This window comes from Petaurus breviceps, unplaced genomic scaffold (genome assembly GCF_028583685.1).
Source record: "Petaurus breviceps papuanus isolate PSGF00001 unplaced genomic scaffold, PetGlider_PUasm1.0 490, whole genome shotgun sequence".
NCBI lineage: Eukaryota > Metazoa > Chordata > Mammalia > Diprotodontia > Petauridae > Petaurus > Petaurus breviceps.
In genome coordinates, this window is record NW_027186352.1 from 2,027,034 (window position 1) to 2,038,309 (window position 11,276).

At 45.5% G+C, this 11,276-nt stretch overlaps 1 protein-coding gene across 1 annotated transcript in view; it reads left to right on the top strand.

Moving 5' to 3' along the window:
• Positions 1-2,182, top strand: part of STK32C (serine/threonine kinase 32C) — a 206,941-nt gene extending 204,759 nt beyond the window's left edge. The window contains exon 12 of the mRNA XM_069101686.1: positions 1,183-2,182. Coding sequence (XP_068957787.1) covers positions 1,183-1,333 — 151 coding nt within the window. The 3' untranslated portion in view covers positions 1,334-2,182. The remainder of the gene's footprint in view (positions 1-1,182) is intronic.
• The last annotated feature ends 9,094 nt before the right edge of the window (positions 2,183-11,276 follow it).

The window sequence follows — 11,276 nt, forward strand, 5'->3', positions numbered from 1 at the left end:
TTTCTTTCTTTCTTTCTTTCTTTCTTTCTTTCTTTCTTTCTTTCTTTTTCTTTCTTTCTTTCTTCACTAGGATCAAAAGTTTCTCTTACCTGCATTCAGGGCTCCTTCCCTTATATGGAGCAAGGAAAGAGCCCTGATTCCCCTTCCCTGCTAGGAAGTGCAGCTGGCCATTCAGTGGCCCAGCTCCTGATGATGAGAGCTGCTCCCTCTCTGCTGGCCATAGCCTGGGGCAGGGGACATAGTAGGACACTCCAGCCTCTGAGAAGAACTGTGGGCAGGAAAGACAGGAGCTCCCTAGAACTTGTTGGACAGTGCTGGGCCCAGCCCGCCCTAAGATCAGATTTGTCTGAAGCTCCAAGATGAGCCTGGCCTCTGCCTGGACAGGAAGACTGTCCATAAGCTTTTATTTTATTTTTTTGCTTTTTGGAGGGCAGTTGGGGTTAAGTGACTTGCCCAAGGTCACAGGGATAGTTTTTGTGTTAAGTATCTGAGGCCTGATTTGAACTCAGGACCTTCTGACTCCAGGGCCGGTGCTGTATTTACTATGCCACCTAACCGCCCCTGTCCATAAGCTTTTGAAGGCCTCTCCTTTAGGAAGAGTGGACTCATTCTGTGTGTCCCCGGGTAGGAGGAAGGTGGTTCCCAAATATCAGCTGTAGTTTTAATAGTCCTGGTCCAAAGCAGAAGGGGCTGCCTTGGCAGAGTGTGGTTGCCCCTTCCCCGAGCGTCTTTAAATGGAGACTGAGTGGTCACTTGTTGGGTTTGTTGTTGTGATGACAGCTGTTTATAGATGGGCCACGCTGGGTGTCTCTGAGGTCCTATAGAGGTCAGTGATATTGCGACTCATTTTAGTGTCTGTCTCAGGCCTCAAGGACTCGGATTTGTCTGTGTCTGTGACTCTCAACATGCCGAGAATACTGACATCAGCTGGTTGACAATGAGCTTGGTCCGAAGTAGCCTTCGTCGTGGTGTGTGGCAGAGTCTGAGGCCACGAGGGCCCAGAGGAGCTCTGGCTGCTTTCCGTCAGAAGCAACGAAAGGCTCTTTGTGTCACTATCCTTCCCATGGTGTGGTCTCTCTCAAGCAGCCTGAGACCTGCTTGCCTTATCCTGGCCGTGCCCTCTGTTGGTCTTGTCTCAGGCCAGCCACACTCAGCTGCCTGGATTTCTCTTTTTCTTTGCAGACTGAAGAGGAGCCAGGACCCAGATTCCCAGGATGAGGGCATGTCTGCCCCAGAGGCCCCCACTGATGCTGAGCTGGATGCAGACACAGACCTAGAGAGCTCCCATTTCCACATGTGCAGCTCTGTGTGCCCCTCAGCAGGGAGCAGCTAGGTCTTGGGCAGGGAGGGCTAAAGAGCCCGAGTCCTCTGGCCTCTGGAACATAGGATGCTCAGGTTGCAAGGGTAAATTACTGTCTAGAGACAGTGCCCAGAGTGCTGGTGCGGGGAAAGGTGACGGCCGAGCCCTCTAGATTAGCTAGGGCCAAACTTGGAATGGCAATTTTAGCTAAATGAATTAATGGGTGTTCGTGAACACTAGCAGCTCACACCAGTGGTGAGTTGCCTGCTCTGAAAGGTGGTCCTTACTGTACCACACCTGGTGTGTGCCCAAGAGAACGTGCCTCTGCTGCAGGGGCTCTGGGTCATGAGCCCTTGAATAATATGTCCCTGGACAGATTCCATTTTCTTAGCTTGGTGGCATTCTGAAGGGCCTGGTTCTATGCTTTCCCAATGAAAGCAGTCACCTGCATGCACCTGGCCTCCTTAGGGGCTGTCCCACTTGGTGAGAAGGGCTGGTGTTGGGTTGTTCTCTCTCCTTGCTAAGAAGTGCCAGGGGATGTGCAGAGAGCCAACCCTAACTTCTCCTTAGGGTGGGCAGAAGGGTCCAATCGGTGCCAGCTGTACATACTGCCTTTTCCACTCTTTTGGAAGCCTTTTCTAGACAGGGCTGGTGGCCAGTCCTCTTCCTTTGCCCACATTTCAGCCACAAGCTGCCCAGGCCACTTGGATTTGTGCTGTCCCTCACTCGGCCGGTGCAACATCTATGGCCAGGGTGGGGAAGCCACCCTGTGTATGCTGTCTGGGAGGGATGGATGCCGGGGGCAGCTCCCAGCTCTGGCCAGGCCACTAGCCTCACTGTTGTATAGTTTTCACCTTCATTAAATTAAATGATGAAGAATAACCCAGGTCTGGTTGTTTCTGTTTTCAAACACTCTCTAGTGATTCTGAGTTGTGACGGTGAGGGGCGAGAAAGCCTTGGACCCTGCTCTTTTACCACATACACCCCTCTAGACAGCCCTGTCCCCAGCCTGGGGTGTCCAGTAGTGCACATTCTGAATATGCCAATGTGACCGGGGTGCATCTCAGGTCTTTGGGTTGGGCATCCCTGGAAGATGATGAGATGCAATCCGTCAGTGAATCAAAAGTTTTTAAGCACCTACTATGTGCCTGGGACTGTGCTGGGAGGGGGGAAACAAAAAGAGGCAAAAGACAGTTGCAGCACTCAAGTAGTCCACAATCAGGCAGAGCCAGTGAAAAGGGGTCTTCAGTGATTCAGAATGCTAGGAAAAAGCGTCCTTCCTACCCACCAGCTAGGCTAGCAGGGGGCTGACAAGTGAACTCCCTCGAGTTCTTCATCTGGAATGCAGTGGATCACAAACACTAGAACTAGGAAGCGTGGTGCACCTGGCCTTTTCTAGCCTTATACTGGCCAAGGAAAGAAACTGAGACCTGAAGAAGGGAAGGGGCTTTCCCAGGGAATAGGGCTAGAATCACAGTAATAGGATAAAACATTTGGAAGGGAAGTTGGAGGCCTCAAGCCTAACCCCTGCCCTACCAAAAATCCCTCCATATTGTCGACAGGAGGTCAGCTGACCTTCCCTGAGTGTCCTTTTGAGCTCAGATCTCCCCCTTCAAAGTCCTTACCCCTCCTCACCCACACACAAACCATCCAGGAACAGGGGCAAGAAAACCTCAATGTATTACTTCTTGGGGAAGATCTTTTATTTCCCCAGCAAAATCTTCCAACAGAGCTGATTGTGTTGAGGAGATTTTGCCATGTTGAACCTTCCTGGGCCCAACTTATCTCTCCCACTGACTTGCTATTCTCTGGAATTCTACATTCATTTCCCTTTTACCCTCATTTTTCACTTTCCTTCTTTCCTCAGCTATTTGTAAAGCCTTATCAGATGCCATTTTGCTTACTTGCTCTTGTTTTTCTTTGGAATATGTCTTGTTGCTGTCTCCTGTACAATATACAAGACCTTTGTTCATGGGTTTTCAGAAACCATATCTATCAGATCTAATTCCTTAAACCTATTCATCACCTTCACTTCATATCCATAGGGGATGTTATTTAAATCGTACTTCTGTGGTCTGATGGTTTTCCCTACTTTCTTCCATTTAAGACTGAATTTTGCTATAAGAAGCTCATGATCTGAGCCATAGTCATCTCCAGGTCTTGTTTTAGCTGACTGTGTAGAGCTTCTCCGCCTTTGGCTGCAAAGTATACAATTAATCTGATTTCTATATTGACCATCCTGAGAGTAGCCGCATAACCATATGTGTGCCAACCAACAGTGTATACTTCCTCTCATCTGGACTGTGAGAGCAAGCTCGTGATCTTGACTCAAACCCCATTTTTGCCAGCGAATTCACAGGAATCCACAGAATCTACACTGGAAAAGGACCACAGGGATCATCAAATACCAGCCCTTCATTATACAGAGGAAAAAATGGAGGCAGCCCAGAGAAGGCACATGATCGTCCATGGTCACTTCGTGCCAGATTCAGGATCTGAGCACAGGAGTTGTGCTATCTCAGGAGATCAGGACAAAGGGAGTAAGCTAGCTATGAGTGAGAAAAAATTCCACATCTTGATTGATGTGGTCAGAAAGGTCCCCATTGCTTGGTTAAAAAAAAAAAAGCCTTAGTGAAATTGACTTCCATCCTCTTTCTAATATCTTTCTTTCTTTCCTTCCACACAATTCTGACCATATATTTCCCTCCCCTGGTCAGGAAGCTATTGGGATTCCCACAGTTATAACTTCCCTCCTCAGAAATCACATTGTATCTATTTTGTATACAACTTTATATGTTGATGATGTTTATTTCTATTCAAATGTAAGCTCCTTGATGACAGGACAGGGACTGACTTTTTCTATCTTTGTGTCCCCCAAATCTATCCCAATATGTCTCCTTCTAGACAGCTATGGACAAAACACAAACTCCTATGTTTGCCATTTATAATCCTTACAATCTGTCTTCAGACTACCTTTCCAGGCTTGCTATATATTAGTTTCATCATTCATAGACTCTGGGCTCCAGCCAACATCTCAAAAAGGGTGGAGTCAAGATGACAGAGATGTAAATTTTTTGCCTTAGCTCCTCCCCAACTACTTACAAAGTGTGCAAGACCAAATTCTGATTGGAAAAGTCAAGAAAAAGTCACAGTGAGTCATTTTCCCAGCCCAGGGAAGGTTTGGAAGAGGGCAGAGAGGTCTGTGAACACTGGATCAGGGGTTGGCCAGGAGTAGTGATGACAGCAGTGGAGGGGAATTGCCCAGCTCTTGGTATAGTAAGGGGACTACTGTATTAAATAGCAGCTGGAGCAGGAATAGGTACTATCTGGCAATTCAGTTTCCCATTACTCAGTCCCTAGTCACATTCTAGGGTGGAAAAGAGGGCACAATCATTAGGGAGCAAGGACCCTACCTGTGTAAGGGGCAAGGAACAAGTTCCAGAACCATAGCTATGTGACTCTGAGCCCAAGAGCAGAGAGGCATACTCAGTTCTAACCATTAACCATGCACTGAACCCACAGCAGAATAAACTATCCAGGAGACCCAAACCAAGGTGGAGTCACATGTTCAGTCCCTTTGAACCTCACAGGAACCTGTGATTGAGTCCAACAGAAGTCTACAAAAACTCAACCACAGACAAGCCAAAGGTGAACTTGAAGACCAGAAGGATAGTGACCAAGCCTCTTCTTGGGTCATATGATGTCAGAAGCACCTTGTAAAGGCCAAGTGAGCTATGAAAGCCACAGAAGGACCTAAAAGGCAGAAAGTTCAGGACAGACATTATCCACACTTCCAGAGGTCAGCAGCACCCAACTCTAACATAAAGCCCACAGTCAAGAAATAGGCTGGGAAATGAGCAAACAAGGAAAAAACCTGCCCATAAAAAGTTACTATAGTGATGGGAAAGCTGAAGACACAAACTCAGAAGAAGCAATGACTTGAAAACATCTATAAACAAAGCTTCAAAGGAAAAAAAAATTCAAATCAGACACAAACCTAGCAAGAATTCCCAGAAGAACTGAAGGGAGTGATTTAGGGGGAAAAAAAAGGAGTTAAGAATTATTTTAGGCTAGGTGGTGCAGTGAGTAAAGCGCTGGCCCCAGAGTCTGGCCTCAGACACTTAACACCCACCCACCCACACACAAACTAGCCATGTAACCTTGGGCAAGTTACTTAACCCCAATCGCCGTCCAAAAGGCAAAAAAAGAATTATTTTAAATCCAATAAACATTTATTAAGCACCTACTATGTGCCAAGCAATGTGTATTCTAAGTGCTGAGGGTATAATTAATAGAAAGAAAGAGTCCTGCCCTCACAGAGCTCATAAGCTAAAGGGAGAGATAGCACACAAAAGGAAGTAGGAGAGAAGGATATGGGGGGGGGAGGACCAGGAGGTGCCTGGCATGGGGGCACTTTGTTCCCTGGCATTGGGATCAGGTAGGGAAGCCAATGCAGAGCAGAGTGAGCAAAAGGTAAGTTTATGCCCTCTATAAAAGAAGACATGGAGAGGAGTTTGGCTCTCCAAAAAGAGGAGAGAGAAGGCTGAAGGAAATACAGTCCAACAAGGCTGGAATTGGCAGCGCAGTGGTGGATTCCAAAGTAATGAGTTTGTTCTGGTGGGGCGTCTTATGTGGCGGAGATGAAACCAGGAGGAGCAGCAGACACAGAATGGAATGAACAAAGTTCTCTTTCTTTTCTCTATAAAAGAAGCCGTTAGGTATTCCTGTTTGATTCTGAAAACCAGTAAGAGTGGTAGAGGAAAAATTGGGAACACAAACTAGAGTGATGTAAGAAAATCATGAAAAGAGAGTTAACAACTTCATAGGAGAGGTACACAAATATTGGAGAAAATAACTCCTTAATAGTTAGAATTGTCCAAGTGGAAGTTAATGATTTCACGAAACACCAAGAAACACTAAAATAGTCAAAAGACTAAAAAAAATAGAAGAAAATGTGAAATGTCTTAGTAAAACCAACTGACCATGAACAAAAAGAGTCCAGACTTCATATTTCAAGTAAATATAATGGAAAACTGTCCAGATAACTTAGAACCAGAAGGCAAGGGAGAAACTGAAAAAAAAAAAACAAAACCCTGATCACCTCCTAAAATGGAGATCTTTCACTTCCATGCCTTTGTCCAGGCTGCCCGTCCCGCCAATGTTCTGTACTGTTCTGTACATGGCAGTTCATCCCCATGCCTTTGTCCAGGCTGCCCATCCCACCAACGCTCTGTACTGTTCCGCACATGGCAGTTCATCCCCATGCCTTTGTCCAGGCTGCCCATCCCACCAATGCTCTGTACTGTTCCGCACATGGCAGTTCATCCCCATGCCTTTTCACAGGCTGAGTGTCTTCTGTGTCTGGGATGCGTTTGCCACCTCTGCACATGATTTATTTCCAATCCTATTTCCGGTGACGTCTCCTGCAAGGCTGTTGTGATGCTCATGGTCACAGCTTCCCTCTTCAGAAATAACATTGTATCTATTTTGCATTTAACTTTATATCATGCTGTTGTTATCCCTACTTCAATGTAAGCTCCTTGAGGGCAGAGCAGGGCTGACTTTTTCCATCTTTGTATCCAAAAAACCTTTCCAAATGCCAGGGGTATATAAAGATACTCAATATGCATTGAATCAAATTGACATCCATGACTGTGTGAGCTTGCGTAGCAAACACAGTGTGATTTAGCAGATATCAGGAGAGGGATTCACTTGAATGACCTGCGAATCCCCTTCAGTGTCCCTGGTATAGTGACAACAGTCCAGGACATAGCTCTTCATCCTAGTTCTCTCTCACACATTTTAAACTAGGGTACAGCTTTCCCAAGTCCATCATTTTGTGTGTCTTTCACCTTTTAAATGAAACAGTCACAAATAGCAGCTCACTTTAGGAGGGAGAGGAGCATCCAGAACAGGGCACCAATGGATGGGTTCAAAAAGGCGACATTTAGGTATGGCTGCCAAGGCCACCACAGCCCAAGATCCAACCCATACTTTGCAGGAGTCTCCACTATAACCAACCATCTGACCTCTACTTGAAGACCTCTAAAGAGGAGACCTCCAGCTCTCAAGGGATCCAGTTCCACTTTTGGACAGTTCTAATGGCTAGGAAGAGAGGTATGGCAAATAGATATGAATCAGATATAGCACAATTGAGAAATCTTCACAATAAATTTCTCTGATAAAGATCTAATACCCAAGATACATATGTAGCTTCAAATATCATTAGGCTTGGGAGTTGTGAGGCACCTTCTTCCAGTAAGGAGACCAACTTCTGGGTTCAAGTAGGTACTAGGGTTAACTCTGAAGGAACCTGCTCCCTAAAGAGAAAAGCTAAGCCTTTCTCCTTGTCTCTGGCTCTTTAAATCTTCACCCAAGGGCCACAGGGAAAATCACTTCACAGGTTTGGCTTGGCTTATAGTTGTGTCCCCACCCCCCACCTCCCACCCCACCAAAAAAAAAAAAACATCAGTGTCAGGCTAGTATGACGGTTATTTCCCTTATACCAAAGAAATGCTTTCCACACACAAGATGAAGACTTAAGACCACAGTTTTAACCCTGACTCCTAATATGCTCTCCCAGGAGGTTAATACTTAACCCAGACCAGGACCTGGTTTATTGATCAAATGGTTTGGATTAAAACACCTCACTGATGTAGCTTGAGATTGGGTGCTACTACGCTAACCCCTTTTTCTTACCTTCTTTTTAGAATTTCCTTCAAAATCATTGGCCTTTGGTTCTTCCAGATGAATTTTGGAGTTGCTTTTGTCTTGTTCTATGAAGTAAGCCTTGGTCATTCGGTTGGCATGGCACTTAGTCTGTACAATAACTAAGGTCTTATTATCATGTTAATTATATCAGCACAGCCCAATTATTAAGAATTCATTTCTCCAATTCTTGAAATTTTCCTTTGTTTCTTTAAATAGTTCTTTTTGTGTGTGCCCTTGTATCTTTAAGTAGTTGTATTCAAGTCTGGCATATATCTTGAAAAGTGGTTTCTCAAATTTTGAAAAATATTCATTTTGAATAAACTTTTTCTATCTCTTCCTACTGGATTTTAATAGTTTTCTATGGAGATGCTGATGCATTTTGGGAGTTTAACAAAAGGAACCTGCACTTGAGTGAAATGAATGCTTGACTATTTTTAGACTTGATTCTTTAGGGTCATTTAAGTGAATTATATTGATCTACAAACGGAGATAATTCCATTTCCGTTTGCAGATAGATGGTTAGCTGGTCTATTTCTTGTTGATGTATTGCTCTAGTGCTTATTCCTGGAAGTACACCGAGTGGGAGGGGTGAGGATGGCTAGCATCCCTTGGCTCCCAGTCTTATTGGGGCTCTTTTCTACATTCCATGTAAGGAGGCTTCAGTTCATCTGAGTCACTGTCTTAAGGAAAGTCTTGCTCATAGTGGCCCTTTTATGTTGTGTTTTATCAAAACCTTTTTCTTTACCCACGGATATGACCATGTTGTGTTCATGACTTTTGCTATGTCTATGGTCTATTATGTTCATAGTTTTCCTACCATGGTAAATGTTCACCTGTTAGAATGTAAGCTTCTTGAGGGCAGGGACCATTTTGCTGGCTTGTTTTTCTATCATAGCACTTAGCACAGTGCTTGGCATACAGTAAGTGCTTAAGAAATGCTTTTATCATGCATTCATTCATATTAGAGCAGTCCTGACCTTGAGCTATCAGTGTGTCCACAGGATGGAATCTTTTTATGCCAGGCCTGCACGTTTTGGTTATGAAGACTGGTGTCATTATAATGACGAGTGTGGTGAGTGAGACACATGGGACTGGGGGAGAGCATGAAAGAGACCGGTGACTGGTAGAGACTGAGGAAGAGGGGTGAGGTTTGTAGGCAGAGGCTGGTGACTGGGGCAGAAGAGGAAGGCTTTGGAGGTTGGTGCCCTCCTTGGGCACCAATTGGGGATCACTGGGGACTCTCACTCACTTTGGCCGAGAAAAGAGGAGAGCAGGCCACCGGTGCTACAGAGCTAAGAATGCCACACCATGCAACAAGAGATTGGACAGACAGAAATGCAAGCCCAGCCCCTGCTACCACTTTAGACTGGAGGGGAAGAGTGAACCAAGAAAAGTTTGTGAAGAAGGTCCCTTGATCCAGACGTTCCCCTACTCGGCACTGCAAATGACTGCCAGTGCGTCTAGTTCTGAGGTTGGTGTTTGTCTGAGGCATATCGGTGAGGTGGAGGTGCCATCAGGGCTGGGGGAAAGGGCAATGCAGTTAGGAGCAATCAGGAGTTGGGAGAGAAGAGGCCAGAGTTAGGTGAAGCCCCTTCTGTGGCATGGCAGCACATTGCAGTCCCAGAGGGAAGAGTGTCCATTCAGTGGTCATGCAGTTGGGCTGTGCTGGCTCTCCCGTGGATAGTAGGGCAATGGTGTAGTTTTTGGGGACCTCTGATGAGTAATCCCAACACACTCCTCTGCCTCCCCCTTCCCCTGGGCCATCTAAAATTCCTGCTGTATAAGTAAAAGCAAATCAAATTTAAAATTAAAAAACTAGCAAATGTTAAAAATGGTTTCTGTGTGTAATTGGGGAAAATAAATTATTTAAATAAAAAACAAATCAAATATCTGGACACAATTCAAAACTTTTAGAAACCCTAAAGCAAAACCAAGAAGATCCTAATTTCCCAGATCCTCAATATACTCACCCCCCATGACCTACAGCTCCTCTCTGCCTCAACCCCACACAGGAAGATGAGCCTTTGAGCTCACCAGTTCCACGTGTGTTCCATTTCCATGATTAAGAACTCTGAACTTCCTTTACCTGCTCACAAACCCTCTATCATTCTGTCCCCATCCTTTGTCACCATTTGGCTGGTCCTCTCCCCTCATGTTCCATTCACCCCCTCCTCTGTCCCCAGAGTGGCCACAACCTGTAGAGGCTGCTTAACTCTTTATAGTGTTTGGAGGATGAGGGAGCTGTGAAGTCTGTTCCTCCCATGAGCCCGAGGGCCATCAGGCCTTACCACCCCCCCTGCGACTGGGTCTGAAGATCTGCCAGTGCACTGCTTGAGTGATATGCCTAAGGGTCCTTGGACTTTTCCTTCCTCCCTAACTTTTTTTTTAATTTTTTTTTAAAGCAATCGGGGTTAAGTAACTTGTTCAAGGTTACACGGCCAATTATTTCTGGGTGTTGTGCTAAGTATCTGAGCCCGGATTTGATCCCCCAGGTCATCCTGACAATGGGGCCAGTGCTCTTACTCGCTGTGCTACCTGGCTGCCCCCCTCCCTAACTTTTTAAAACAAATGTGTTGTCTTTCTCGAGCACCTTGAAAGCAAGAATTGCCTCTACTTTCCCATTTGTATACTCAGCACTTTGCACAGGGCTTCCAACTTAGTACGTGTTTAGTAAATGCTTTCTCATTCCTTTATTTAGCCTGTCATCTCGGCTTAATCCTTACTTTTCTCAAACTTCAGCTCTCAGTCCTTTCCCAGGTCACCACCCTCACTTGAGTTACTTCCTTGACCCCTTAGTGAACCAGCTCAACTCCACAGTTTTCTATTCCTTGCTTCCTTGTCCTATCATCCCTCATGCCTAACCAGACTTCAGCCCTGGATTATTCACCCCATCCTCCTCCTCCATTCCTCACTCTCAAGTGCCGTACCTTTAGCTTGCCTCTTTGCCATGGGCTGCTCAGTGTCCAGCACTAAGCATGGTCAGAGATGTGAATAAGAAATGACCAGACCATGTGGGTAGTTCAAGGAAGAACCATGAACTCCATTTATTGATTCTTAGGACAAGGTTTTTATAGAGCAATGAGACAAAAAAGACTCAAGTATTCTTATCATTATCTTAGTCTGTCATATCCTGGAAGGAGCACAGAATAGGTAACTTGATAAGGCTTTGTTCTCTAGGTGCTGGAAAGTCTTAGGAAGAGTCAGTTCTTCATAGGCAGTCACATTACAAAGGATGCTCTTGAGAGCTGGCTTCAAGGCCAGAAAC